Raw genomic sequence first — 15,554 nt, 5'->3', positions numbered from 1 at the left:
TGTCCTGCAGTGGACGTCCATCGGCTGATATGATGTTGATGATAATGAATATTACAAGGTTAGGTTACAATAGTTATTTTTCTGATTGTATAAGTGCCCTAGGCTCCTTAATGGAACCTCACCGGGGGTTTTGGGCGAGCGCAGAAGCATCGCCTGATGGGGTCCGAAGGCAGAAGCAGAAGAGATGGGTGGAACGACTCTAAACGTCTCTGAGACTCGGACTTCAGCTTACAATAGCGTATGAGATAATGCGACCCGAATCCATACTTCTATTTTATACACTATCAAAAATAGGAAAGATTTTTTGTGAGAGTGAGATTTGAGAGAGTCAATTCTAAAAATCCTTTCACCAATGTGCTAACACGTATCTATTAGCGACAACGAGTAGCATAGGCATAATATTTCGTATTCCCATAAATGGGAATGATAACTAGGCGAGGCGTTCGCTAGTAAGTACATACCTATATCGAAACTAAACAATTCTATACATGCTATTATTCTAAATGTGAAAGTAAGTCTGTCTTTCTGTTACCTTTTCACGGGTAAAGCTGATCCGATTTGGTGAGTTTTAACCTCCTCCGTGGCGCAGTGGTATGCGCGGTGGATTTACAAGATGGAAGTTCTGTTTGATGCCCGGCTGGGCCAACTGAGGTTTTGTTGATTGGTCCAGGCCTGGCTGGTGGGAGGTTTCGACCGTGGTTAGTTACCACCCTAAGCAAAGACGTACCGCTAACCAATTTAGCGGTCCGGTACGATGTCGTCTAAAAACCGAAAGGAGTGTGAATTTTCATCCTTCTCCTAACAAGTCCGCTCGCTTCCATCTTAGACTGCATCCTCACTTACCATCAGGTGAGATTGTAGTCAAGGGCTAACTTGTAAAGAATGAAAAAAAATACTCAAAAGTATACACAGCGTGGTCAAAATATTAAATGAACACTTTGTTTCATAATAGTATGTGATTGTTATTTTTTAAGCATTTGTATTTTAAGGTCAAGTTTAATAATGTAATGAGAGGTTTTCGGCCAGCGCCGGGTCGCTGTAATTGTATAGTATTGTATGTTGTTCATTAGTTTTAATTGGCACAGTTTTACAAAACAAAGATACAAGTTTATTTTTTTGGTCGCGATCTTAATTAATTTACACAGTCGTAAAGTTTTTTTCCAGCGGCCTCTTGGACTCAGTGGTTAATGGATAATGATGACTTGGATTCGAATGTTGGGCTATAAATTGGTTTACCACGGTAGGGTGGTAACTAGCCACGGCCGAAGCCTTCGACCAGCCAGACCTGGACCAATTAAGAAAATCTCAATCGGCCTAGCTGGGGATCGAAACCAGGACCTCCGTTATGTAAATCCACCGCGCCACGGAGATCGTCAAAACTTTTCAATATCAGTCCGAATTGAGAAGTCTGGAATATACTCGTACCTATATATGCCCATTCCTCGAAGAGTATGTTGCCTAAGCATGAATCTGCTCTCAAAATTAGAGGGGTTAGGCCAATAGTCCACCAGGAGATTCATGCTTAGATGCCAATAGTCCACCACGCTGGCACAGTTACGCATCCCAATGCGCATTGGCAGACTTCACACACGCAGAGAACTAAGAAAATTCTCAGGTATGCAGGTTTCCTTACGATGTGTTTCCTTTACCGTTTGATTTTTTAAAACATAACTGAAAAGATTCGAACCTACGCCCTCCGGAATTGGAGGTAGAGGTCATATCCACTGGGCTATCACGGATCTGTTGCCTTCAGTGCCGGTATTATTAATAACATTTGTGGTCATAGATATACAGTTAAGCATTTTATCCTAAGCCCACCAACCCGCTTTGAAAGCGGTGGCGAATCTAAGCTCCCAATATCTTCACTTATAGGAGAGAGGATTTAGCACTGTGGGCAATTAAATATGCCGATGAATCCAATGATCATGAAGGTTTTTCTAGTATTCTAAGAGCATGTCTTTCTAGAATATGTTTATTAGGTAAACGTTACAAATATATTTAAATATATAAATAATAATTATCTGCCATAAATAGTCGATTGTTCTTATGCATTCAAAGAACGAAGAAATTAGAGATACAATATGGAAAAAAAGAGCTAACAGAATAATTAACTTCTCAATTTAGGATAAAAGAATTACTTTCAAGATTAGCCAAAACAGACAATAAAAAAAATAAAAAAAATTGGCCCAATGATTGGCGGACTACACACGTAGAGAATTAAGAAAATCAGGTATGCAGGTTTCCTCACGATGTTTTTCCTTCACCGTTTGAGACACGTGATATTTAATTTCTTAAAATGCACACAACTGAAAAGTTAGAGATGCATGCCCCATTCCGGATTCGAACCTACGCCCTCCGCAATCGGAGGCAGAGGTCAAATCCACTGTGCTATCACGGGTCTTTTCTTGTTAGCTGCACTTCAAATATATGTGATTTTGATTTTGCGTTACAGTATTATTATTAATTATTAATTCTAATCATTATGTTCCACAAATTTCGTAAGGCACCACTTATAAATATCAAATGCCAAGCAGTTTTTAATAAACAATGATTTAAAAACAGTATCCAAGGCCAGAAGACATCATGCGTTACATTAATGACTTACCTAAGTTTACGGTAAAAATTCATTACATCTTGGAGATAATTGTAAAAAATGACGTACAACAATATATTCCTTTTTGAGGTAATTTACAAGAAATCAATTTCATCATAGTACACACTTCTATTTCATTTAATAATTTTAATTGTAGTAGAGGTTTTGCTCTACTTCTTGTAGAAGTTTTTTTTTTACAAGTTAGCCCTTGACTACAATCTCATCTGATGGTAGGTGTAGACGCAATCTAAGATGGAAGCGTGGTAAATTGTTAGGAGAAGAATGAAAATTCACACCCCTTTCGGTTTCTGCACGACATCGTACCGGATCGTTAAATCGCTTGGCGGTAGAGTGGTAACTAGCCACAGCCGAAGCCTCTCACCAGCTAAATAAGTTCATACGTCAAGCCTATATATATTATTGAAATACATCTATCCCTAGGTAGGTATTTTTCTTTGAGGAAAAGTTAGGGCTTGGTTGCGATCTGACCTAATGTTAACATATGATACAGTCGTTAATTTAGAAGAGGTGATTGACCCATATTCGGCTCACTGCTGAGCTCGAGTCTCCTCTCAGAATGAGAGGGGTTAGGCCAATAGTCCACCACGCTGGCCCAATGCGGATTGGCAGACTTTACACACGCAGAGAATTAAGAAAAATCTCTTGTATGCAGGTTTCCTCATGTTTTCCTTCACCGTTTGAGACACGTAATATTTCATTTTTTAAAACTGAAAAGTTGGAGGTGCATGCTCCGGATTGGATTCGAAACCACACCCTCCGGAATCGGAGGCAGAGGTAGGTAGGCAGATATCCACTGGGCTATCACGGCTCTCATATATATATAAATAAAAATAAATTAATAAATATGTATTATAAACCTGAAGAGTTTGATTGATTGAACGCGCTAATCTCAGGAACTACTGGTCCGATTTGAAAAATTCTTTCAGTGTGAGATAGCCCATTTATCGAGGAAGGCTATATATTATCCCCGTATTCTTACGGGAACGGGAACCACGCGGGTGAAACCGCGCGGCGACAGCTAGAATAGTATAAAGACGTATTTATTAATTTAGTAATCAATTCAGTTACGGAAGTGGAGGTGAACTTTTTATGGGTGTTCTAGTTTTGTCTGCCTATTGTCTGGTCGTAAAGACGCCGGAACAAACTGCATACAGCAGTCATCCCCTCTCACACGAGTGATTGACTTTCACAACACCAAGCATCCACGATTTCGCCAATGGAACAAGAACCAACGCAAATGGACTGGAACTTTATAACAAGCCGATGTAACGCATTATGTTAGTCTGTTCTACATTTTGATCTTTGGCTAGAATTGCTAGAATTCCTATACAATTCTAATCCTTATAACTTTGATTAAAGCCTTATAATATAATATTTTGTGTGAGTGTGAACATGTTTGTGTGTCAAGACTCAACTACTAAACCGATTCCGTTAAAATTTCGAATAAGCGAAATTATCCTGGATTCACACAAATTAATCCCGAAAAAAGCGTACTTGCGTGATTTGTGAGAAACATATTTTTTTGCTGAAATCCTACTAATATTATAAACGCGAAAGTTTGTATGGATGTTTGTTACTCTTTAACGCCGGTACTACTGAAGCGATTTGGCTGAAATTTGGAATGAAAATAGATTTTACTCTGAATTAATAACACATAGGCTACTTTTTATCCCGGAAAAATCCATGGTTCCAGAGGGATTTGTGAAAAACTAAATTCCATGCGGACGAAGTCGTGGGCGTCCGCTAGTAATCTATATTATAGTCAATTGATGACGCTTCTTCCGTCTCCCCATGGACGTAGCGAAAGTGTAAAGGCGTGTCTTGTTAAATTCAGACCTTAGTTAGGACAGGCCTGGCGCACTCCGCGTTTTAGCAAAAACGTACAAATACATGGTCGCACCACCACAACAGGGCGAATTCAGGCGAGCGTCGTCGTTCGTTGAATCGAATGTACTTGTACATTATGTATTCTGTGGTTTAGATTAGGACGTTCTGACAGAATTTGTAGATGAGTGTACAATATACTTATCAGTAGCCTAATAAATTGGGACCCGTTGCGTGTCACTATTAGATAGGTACATATAAATATATGTAGATATTTATTTCGTGTAACTATATGGTAATAATCTATGTATATAGACAAAAATTTAGATAAAAATTTGTAGAAATAAATGTACAAGAGTTTGCAACTTACTTGAGATGATCACAACATACTTAATTAGCATTAATAAGATTAGATAAAGTATCTGCTATTTACTGACTCAGATGACAAATGAGTGATCTCACGCATGGCTCCAACTAAGGAGTGGTTATTATCTATGAATGAAATCTTTTCTTTGTCACGTCCTGTAATAGTTAGATATTAAATAAAAAGTATCTGACTCTCTATTTACTATTTATTATCTATTTACTGACTCAGATGACAAATGAGTGATCTCATGTTATGCTGAAGAGTTGTTTGATTGTTAGTTTGAACGTGCTAATCTCAGGAACTACTTACTGCCCCGATTTGAAAAAAAATCTTTGAGTGTTTATAGTCCATTTAACGAGGAAGGCTGTAAGCTATATATTATACCAATATTTCTACGGGAACGGGAACCACGCGGGTAAAACCGCGCTAGCTAGTTATCTATGAATGAAATCTTTCCTTGATCAAGTCCTGTAATAATACCTACTTTAGAAGTTGAGACGAACTTTCTGGCTTAGATTTTAGGTTCAGTTTTTAGGGTTTTGATCTAGGAAGTTTTGAATGATGGTTTATTTTGTAGTTTATAGGTTTTAAAGTTCAATAATATTATTCAGTCAATTACCTACATATTCAACCAAGGCAAGAAGGTTATGTCGGACTTCAACCGACTAAAACCCCACGGTGTTCCGACTCGCTGCCTGACGACTGAGCCACGGGAACATTTCGTAAACTACCGCAACCCAGCCAGCGACACTCGTAAATTGAGCTCTCCTGTAGTTTTATTAAGATCGCTTAGGAAACACTGAAAGCGTTAACGACTCGAGGACTTATCTCCGGTGGGTGACAGATTTGGGGATATGTACCTACTCGTATATTATAAAGTTTTAACCACCGTCAAAACTATATAATATTTACATATACACCTTCCTACTTATATTTTAGACTGTATCATAAACGATATTGTATACTAGAGACGATACTTGTTCATCAAAACTGAGGCAGATAAAAATGTGCATAATTTTCTTAATTTCATTTAGTCACTTATTAAACAACGAAAGTTATTTAATCAAATAATACCTAAATATTGTCTACAATGTCGAGTTGTGTGTTCAGGAAGTGTAAAAACTATATATACCTACTTTAATATACAATGTAAGTAAACACAAAATTGTGCATGTGTGCGCTCAGTGTATGTATGGCATGGCTAAATTTTGCGGTGATTTTGTAGGCACGTAACATATCTATAGTGTAAAAATATATCGTTGTGTATCATAGTTTAATATCAAAAATCGCAGTCAAATACCAGCTTTTAATAAAAAAATAACATGGGTATAAATAAATTATGATAATAATTATAAAAATCACTGACACACTTTCTTCTCAGTTCATTATCACCTCATTAATAATGTGTAGGTATTTTTGCGTTTAACAAGTCTTTATGTTAATGTATACACTGCCACTAATTATATTGCTTAATATAATTACCGTTTTTGCGAAAGTTTCCAAAACTATTAAAATTGTAAGTTTTTTAAAAAATATTTTAAACAATTTTAAATATTTATAAAATAAAATTTTCGTGTTTCTTACTAAATTTATCCGAAAAGGCTGGATTGATTTATATGAAATTTCGCGTGCACGTCGGGTAGTTTTGAGAATTGGCCAACATCTATTTTAATATATCTATTTTTTATTTATTATAAAAATTATGTATTTGGCGAAAAGAGGATTTTTTTAAATATAAAAGAAAATCATAATCACATAATCAACATCGTCTATGGGAAACACACCTCCCTTCCTTACAGGAGAGATGAGTTCGATGTAGGAGCAGCCTGGTGGGTTGAAGCTCCACATCCCCTCTTTTATAAGGAGGAGGTCTGGCCCAGCAGTGGGCTGTTACAATAGGTTGATAATGGTTTTATACTAGAGTTCGTAAAGTAGCCTTGGTATCAACGATATTTTATAATATTAGATACGTTACGTGCCTACAAAATCACCGCAAAAAGTGTGCTCCGCCACATGCACAATTTTGTCTTTACTTACATTAAATATTTATGTATACATATTATGTTTTTGCACAACACACTATTCGACATTGTAGACAATATTTAGGTATTACTATTAATAATAATAATATTTATAAATATATCTTTATTTGTAAAGGAAAATACACATAAACGTAAACAATAGACTTATTACTAGTAAGTATACATGCATATTAAATACTAGCTGTTCCCGTAGGAATATGGGGGTTATAAGTACATAGCCTATAGCTTTCCTCGATAAATGGCTATCTAACACTGAAATAATTATTCAAATCGGACCAGTAGTTCGCGAGATTAGCGCGTTCTATCAAACAAACAAACTCTTCACTTTTATAATATTAATATAGAGATAATATCAAGAAAAGAGTCGAATTCAAGAAAATTAATATGTTAAATGTTGCACTAATGAGGTATGAACTATGTATAAATAACTTAGTTCTTTTTTACGCGACTAAAAGAAATTAAGACAATTGAACGCATTTTCTTGCCTTAGCTTCGACGCGCTAGTGCTATATCTAATACTATGAAATATCATTGATTGATAAATGAATGTTAGCGTGAATTAAATCGTTAAGATACGCAACAGTTACTCAATTTAATTAATTTATAATAATGAGTAATGAATAGAAGCATATAATTTACTGTAATATAATACCAGAATTTTACAAACCTGTTTGGAATAATTTAACGAATTCAAATGCGTTGAAATGTTCAGAACCAGTTACTAATAAATATGTGTAGAAGGTTCAACGTATCTATGATTTCATAATAGACATTATGAAGAGTCGTGGCGCAGTGATATGCGCTGTGGATTTACTTGACGGAGGTCCTGGGTTCGATCCCCGGCTTTACCTAGATTCTTGTAGAGAATAAAAAAAACATGCTACAGCGGACGCTCGCGGCTTCGTTCACGCTAAATTCAGTTTTTTACATGTCCCGCGATAACCATTTTCCAGAATTGAATATGTTGCTCACTGACCTGCTTTATTTTCCCGTGAAAGATCCATTCAAATCGGTCCAACCGTTCCAAAGATTAACCAGGACTAATAGACTGACAGACAAAAATTTAAGAAAAGTTGCTTGTGTTTATTATTGTACAAGAAATCGAAAAAAAATATTTTTGGCTTCAGTATCGATTGTATAATGCCCTCCAATAAAAATTTTCAAAATACGTATCTTCAATGCACAGAATTTGACTTGTTACAGTTTTATTATAAGTATATATTAAAATAACTATAAGCAATTGAAAATAAATTGAAATTTCATGCACACAGTTCGATTTTATTTGAATGCGTTGCTGTATTGATCTATTTGTGATAAGTACTTTTTTTTTACTAAATAACAATTTCTACAAGGCTTACCACAGATTTTAAGTGATAAATCATTGTTTAAATAAAAAACACTATATTAGAAGGTTATATGGTAAGTAATTCCTTTTTAAGAAATGTAAAAAAGATGTAATTCTATGTTCGGTTGCTTGTCTAGAATAAAAAAAAAACAAATCACATAAACCGACCTCGTACGTTTTCGAAGTAATTAAAAAAAAATCTAAGAGCAATAATGACACTCTCATCTATTTTATGATGTTCGGAAATGAAGATTGGTACGAGTTTAATAATAATGAACCTTAGACTTCACGTTTTGGTTATTATAATATATGTTTCGTCCTTGCTATATTGAAATTTTGCACTTTAAATGTGAATGTGGGTTGTGAAACTTTAGATCAATTTGAATACGAAATGTTTAATTTTACGTATTTAGGCTCATTCTAGAACATTTTGTTGAAGGTTACTTACATTTTTAAATGGATTAGGTAGCTTCTTATGTCGTAGATGAATCTGAAATATAGGATTATTGCAAAAAATCCAAGACGTTCGTACAATTTTTTATAATAATAATAATAATTTATTTGCTAAAACATGCACCGATACAATAAATACAATGGTCCATACATGTTTTGCCACGAAATAGGCGTGCAAATATTTTAAAAAGAAGTAATTTTACATACATAGTTTACTGATTGAGATGTTTACAATACATTTATTTCTAAAAAGGAAGGTTCTGTATTCGCTCCAAATATACTCATAATTATGTATGTATGTCCGTTATTTTCTAATATTGTACTGATCTATTTTATATGACCATTGTCGTACCCACCTTGCACAAGTCGATTATAGAGCTTAAAAATACCTTTTTTTTGTAGTTCAATGATGTAAAAAACGGTTAACAACTCCTAGTTTCGTATTAGATATGTATACTTTAAGACAATGACAGACTACTTTGTTCGTGAATTTAGGTGCGATACTGGTCCTTTATTAATTGGTCTGAGGTATGAATGGATAATGTTCCTCATTCATATCAAATGATATCAACATTCACGGAAAGTTTCCTAGAATGGTAACGAACGACCTTTCCACCTTGTACGGGTAGGCAGGGTTGTTGGGTGACACGAAGCTGACCTCGACATTACCCTAATATGATTACCTATTAGGAATGAAAATTAGGTAACCGCTTAGTTGGAACTGATTAACTGTTTGATTGATAGTGACTAGTCTATGTCATTTTGTAGGTATAATTTGGGTTTGAATACTGGGTCTGAATTTAAAATTTTGAGTTTTTCTTTCTTTACAGAAATTTTCAGTAGCTGCCTGCAGGTGGGAAATGGGGATGATGTCTAGGTTGAATATATTTTGATGAGACATTCGTGTAAAGAAGGTTATTATTAACGATTAATAATTAATACACAAAAACAAAGATTGACTGGATGTTTGAAAAAAAAAATTTGATTGTAATATTTCAAAAAATTTTCATCTAATATAATTATATGAAATTTATATATTTTTAGCTTCCTTATATAAAATGTGATATTTTTAATTAAATTAAGTATTACATAAAAACACAAATAACAAAGATATTTGTTATGTGAGTTATCGTTTGAAATACAATAGTATAAAAATAGGACAGAAATCCAAAATTCAATCCAGTTAAAAAATCACGTTTTTGAATTATAGTTTGGAGCACAAAAATAGCGCAGAAATCCAAAACCAGTTAAAAAATCACGTTTTTTTTTAAACAATATTTTAGTGTCATAGATTTCAAAATTGGTATTGGGTTTTTATATCTTCCCAATAAAGTAAGTAGTTATGATCATAATATGTATTATATCTTCCTAATCTAATAAAAATGATCATTTTTCCTCGTAACTTCGTAAGTAAGTATACATAATAGCTAATATCTAATAAAAGTAGGTACTTGTAATAATTTAAATATAAAATAAATTATACAAGTAATATTTTATTTAAATAATAAGTATAAACCGTAATTATATGTCTAAGACTCTGAACATTTTAACAAGGTAATTAATTTGATTTTGTTAGTGTATCATTTACATTTTCTGCTCAAAGTTCTAGTTTATCTCTTTACCAATAATCCTAAGTTTAGCCGTAAAAAACGTAAAAATGTATAGTTGTTTTTTAGACATAATATTTTTGTATATATTTGCATATGTACAAAAATATTATGTCTATATATTATATTATGTATATATATTATCTATAAGTAATACCTACTTAGTAAATCAGACATATTCAAGGTTTAATAATATATATACATATATATATATTATTAAATACTCCTATATAATTAAAAAATAATTCCTAGTGTACAAGTAAGTATCTACGTCAGTATTCGACAATCACAAACGTCAATAAAAAACGAAATAATGGGTTCTCATATGCATTTTACATATATTTCCTTACCACAAATAGTCGTAAATATAATCAAACTACACAATGCTAATTTATTTTGAATAAATTATTATTTATCTCCCGTAGTCTAGGAAACAACTTAATAAAATTATTAATGAAAAGAAAATGACAATCGGTACTTAATTTTTCACACGTCAATAATGCACAGGAGGACAACAATAGCTTCAAATAAAAAGGAGGTCTTTTAAATGTCTTTAAAATTAAAGGCTATAAATTTTAGGTTTATTTTTCAATTACGACCCTTATTATTTAATAGGTAAACCGATTTTCCACCGTTTATAAATAACTTTTGTGGTGATGTTTAAGAAAATTGACGTTTTTAAAATTTAATATTTATTAATTTCCATATTCATTTAGATATGTCAAGTTTGTCTATTTATAGAGACAACCACCAATTTGGAAGGCAGGTTCCTCCGAGAAGAGCCGGCAAGAGTTCCTCTTTTAACATCATCATCGTAATTAATATTTATAGTGTTCTTGCATTTTCTAAGAAAATTCTAATGTGAAACAATATTTTATTAGGAACATTTGCCGTATCTTTTAAATATGACCAATATTCCTGTTCTCCTACAATCAGTTGGTGTCTCTGTTAGGAGTGGGTTTGGACTATTGGTGGGGTGGGTGGTGGGGTTGAACGATCTCTCATGCTGGGGCCACACTAACGGGAAACGCCGTGAATTAAGACATTAAACCATAGTGTATCCACGATTTAACGCGTTAATTTTCACCGGCATTAAAAATGGTGTTAGGCGTTAAGCGATAGCTCGAGTATCGGTACATCATTAACGTTACGTCGTTTAAGTGAGGCCATTGCAATATTGCATTAAAAATTAATGCCTTAACAAACGCGTTAACGGGCATTAACGTTTTCCCTTGGTGTGGCCCCAGCATCAGTGATAAATCTGGCTCGTTTTCCGTGAAGCTATTGAGGTTTAAAAACTAATCGGCCATCGGACAAGTCCATCGACCTTTTAAAAATATTTCGGAAGGAACCGTTTGACAGTTCTGTCATCAATACGCGGCCGTAAATTGCTCTATTTCCAAATTGAACCTACTTCTGCTACTAAAACTACTAAATTTTAACTTTGAAACAGCCATCTGAAGATTATTTATCTTGTTAAAGATGTCCATGAGGATATTTCTCCCTACAAAATAATTCCAAAACAGCTTTACTATTTACCTAGTAAATACTATAACGAATTTATAAAATATAATAGTTGTTTCTCTACTTCTATACCTCTATGGACTTATACTGTATCTCTATGGACTTATAGGCAATTAAGATTAGAAGAAAACAAAAAAGTTTTGTTTATAATCTATTATCAGTATTGAACCCTAAACAAATCCTAAAAGTAGATCGCTTCGCCATTAATATTAAAATCGCAGCTTATTGTTAACAACAACACAAACTTTATCTAGAAAAATCACTCATACTCTGAGATTTATTTTTATCCGCAAATTTTGAAGAAAATATTATAATACTCACTTTTCAGCGCTTTTCCTTCAGGCGTGCACCTTTGTCCATTAATCAAACAGTCGACATAGTTCCTCACTAATCGCTTACTGTTAAACAAAGCGTCCACATCCAAATAATCATATCTCGCATCGTATTTAGGCATGTTCCTCATAGAATCGATGTCTTGTCCCATCACTGTCAATACACATACACAGCACAACACTATTAACTTCATTGTTTACAACCTTTTTGGTCGGAAGAAAAATTAAAAAAAATTAATTTTAAAATTCGAATTGCTCACATATCTCGACTTAGTTTTCGCGCCGTCTGCGTCGGCTACATGCGTGCGCGCACTTCGGTACTCTGTGTTGTTATGTTATTGAGAGATCGTTTTGCCGGTATATGATAGGTTGAATGTCTTGAGATAACTGGCGTCCTGAAATGAGACAGGTTCCTTTCAAGGGCTTGTTTAGATACGTCACAGGTTTGTTTAAGTCTGACAGTATTGAAAATATAGTACATATTTGTACCTAATTTTTTTTTGACTTTCCCCCTCCAACTAAGAGAAAAGGAAAACGCATTTACTGGACGTAGCGTCATTATCGTTAATAGAACCTGTGACTTCTTGCACTTTTGTCCATCGAAAACCGTTTTTTAGATCCGGTAGACTATTTTCAAAAAAATACGAATTCTATTTTAAACATATTGACTTTAAGCACTTTCAAAATAAGTTACACCTGTAATGAATGTTACCGTTATGTAATACCTGTATAATCTCTGTTTTGTATTTTTGTAAGTCTATATTTTAATTTCTTAAAATGTAAACAACTGAAAATTTGGAGGTGCATGCCTCGGACCGGATTCGAACCCACATCCTCCGGAATCGGAGGCAGGTGTTATATCCACTAGGCTATCACGAATCTCATATATAAGTTTCATAGTCCTATGTTTAAGACTAATTACAGGACAGTGCTGGATTTGAAAAAGAAAAGGGGTTGAAAAATATAGTGGTATAAAGTATATCGACAAAATATGCCTTCCTTGCATATACCTAATTATTCACCTGACTTGATATCATGATTATTATGCAAGGTTACAGAGATCTTATGATTAAATATTCGTGACATTTCTTTTACGTATAGTTTAAGACACTACCGTGTTATTAGATTTATGTCAATTGTATACAAAGTGTAGGTACTAGTAGATACTTGTAATTTTCTGTGACGTATAGGGGATATACTTATATAGATAATAGTATTGTTAAGGGTTATCTTTAGGTTAAGTTTTGTGTTTATTTCAGTTTTTTTTTTATTGCGGTTTATCGTTGTGGTATTTTTATAGTTACGGAACATCGTAACATGCGAGATAAGTAATTGTTTTCAAATTGATGTGCAATCATCCAATTAGTGTTTAGGTGCCTATAGACAAACTTGTAAAAATGCCATAACCTCCAAAAAAACACAACATAGTGTAATGAAAATTATTAATAAATAATCCTAATATTACTCTTTAACGCCGCTACTACCGAACCGATTTGGCTGAAATTTGGAATGGAAATAGATTTTACTCTGGATTAATACATCAGCAACTTTCATCCCGGAAAATCCATGGTTCCCGTGGAATTTTTGGAAAACTAAATTTCACGCGTATTCACGTTGCGGGCGTCCGCTAGTTAAATTATGTATTGGGAAAAAATATTTGTTTTGTTTTTATAGATAAGTAATAACAGGCTTGCGCTTGACTATAATCATACTTCGTATTTATACTTTAATTACTCAAATTCGTTTAATGGAGATATCAATAAGATACGTATACGTATTTGTATATCAATACCTATCGATTTTTTCGCAGAAATTGGTGGAACTTCCCCGTCATAAAGTGATTCTTTATAATATTTATTATTTAATTTAATAATGATTGTGGAATTCGGCTTATAATGACTCGAGTTTGAATAATTAGTATTATAGTCAAGGACAGGGCTGTAGCTAGGAAGAGCAAAGGGGGGTACCAATAATATTTGTTGTTATTTTAAAATGTTTGTTTATTTTTATTTTTTTCTTTTAAAAATAAAGACACGGTATTAGATAGATATATAGGTATATAATTGATATAGCTTCGATATTAAAATATGTATAGATTCTGATACTTACGTGGTAGAATTAGCTAATATAATACTATGATTCATACATAACACAAACAATGAATTCTTATTATTTTAATGTAAATCACGCACTCAATACAAGTATTTTATTTATTATTTTTAACTGTTTTTTTTCTTAAGTATTCAAAGTATGTTGGAAATAAAAATATAGCAGAACATATCTTTTATCTTTATTTGAATATTATGCGTTATTAGTGTGTTGTGATGTAACTGCGAATGTTATTCTTTATCGCAAACTAGCTGGCATATGAGGACGATTTGTGCGTAAATGTTTTATTTTATATACATATTCAAATTCAAAAATCATTTATTTCAATTAGGCTTAGTTTACAAGCACCAGTGAAACGTCAAGTTATAACATGATTTAATGGTGATAAGTAAAGTCGAAAACTTAAAATTAAGTTACGAGGGCTCCAGAGCGCATTGGTCCGAAAAGTCCACAACAAACTCAGCCAAGGTTTATATTTGTTTTTTGACCACCTTTTTATAAGCTTATTTCGAAGAAATATTATACCATAGTTATAAAGCTCATTGGTCCAGAGGTTAGTTTACGGCTTGGAATCATAAAGTTGGCACCTACATGGTTCGATTTTTGGGTGCGTTAATTAAATATTAAGTTTTAGTTTCTGGGTTCGTTAATTAATTCATCAGGTTTTTTTTCAGAAAATGGGATATGGAACTTAGACCCACTCGCTGTCCCAATGCGGGCTTAGAATCGTTGACTCTGTAACAATCATATTATGTTAATGTTAAAGACCGAGGACTAATGTCTTGCTCTGCGAGGCATGGAAGTGTACCAACCCTCTCACTCTGTGCTAAAAATTCCTTGAAAGAAAATCTCAATATTTCATCGCTGGACCCGATCACGAAACCCCGAATCTCATAATTCCCTAATAGACACGGAAAATCAAGACATAAAGTTTCCGATAATAATAATATTGGGTAACTCAGTTTTAATTTTTTTTTTCAAAAATATTATAATTTTTTAAACATGACCAATATTACCTTGCAATTAGTCGATTTTGGGAAAAAGTAAGACAATAGTCCAGCGGGTGGGAATCGTTAGTACGTATCGGTGTGAGTTCGGCCCCTTTACTGTGGAGCTATTGGCGTTAAGTTTTTGTAAATGTTATTAATAAATGCCCATGTGTCAGCCCTAATTAGTATGTCGGAAGATCAATCATACCCGTCACGGATTAAAATTACGTTTGTAGAGACAAACGGAGATGACTCGATATAATTATAATGTCTTCGTCGGTAAGGTTCTATCTACGTGTACATACATATAAATACTCGTATGTATCTGCATGCACGTACAAAATAATG

General features: G+C 33.6%; 1 protein-coding gene across 1 annotated transcript in view; it reads right to left on the bottom strand.

The window, feature by feature from the left end:
- LOC112055398 (uncharacterized) overlaps positions 1–12,454 on the bottom strand; it is a 60,948-nt gene extending 48,494 nt beyond the window's left edge. Inside the window, exon 1 of the mRNA XM_024095483.2 lies at positions 12,098–12,454. Coding sequence (XP_023951251.2) covers positions 12,098–12,302 — 205 coding nt within the window. The 5' untranslated portion in view covers positions 12,303–12,454. The remainder of the gene's footprint in view (positions 1–12,097) is intronic.
- Positions 12,455–15,554: the final 3,100 nt, after the last annotated feature.

The sequence above is a fragment of the Bicyclus anynana genome, chromosome 20 (assembly GCF_947172395.1).
Source record: "Bicyclus anynana chromosome 20, ilBicAnyn1.1, whole genome shotgun sequence".
Lineage (NCBI taxonomy): Eukaryota > Metazoa > Arthropoda > Insecta > Lepidoptera > Nymphalidae > Bicyclus > Bicyclus anynana.
The sequence above is the reverse complement of the archived record's forward strand: the minus strand, read 5'-3'. Positions and strand labels throughout refer to the sequence as shown.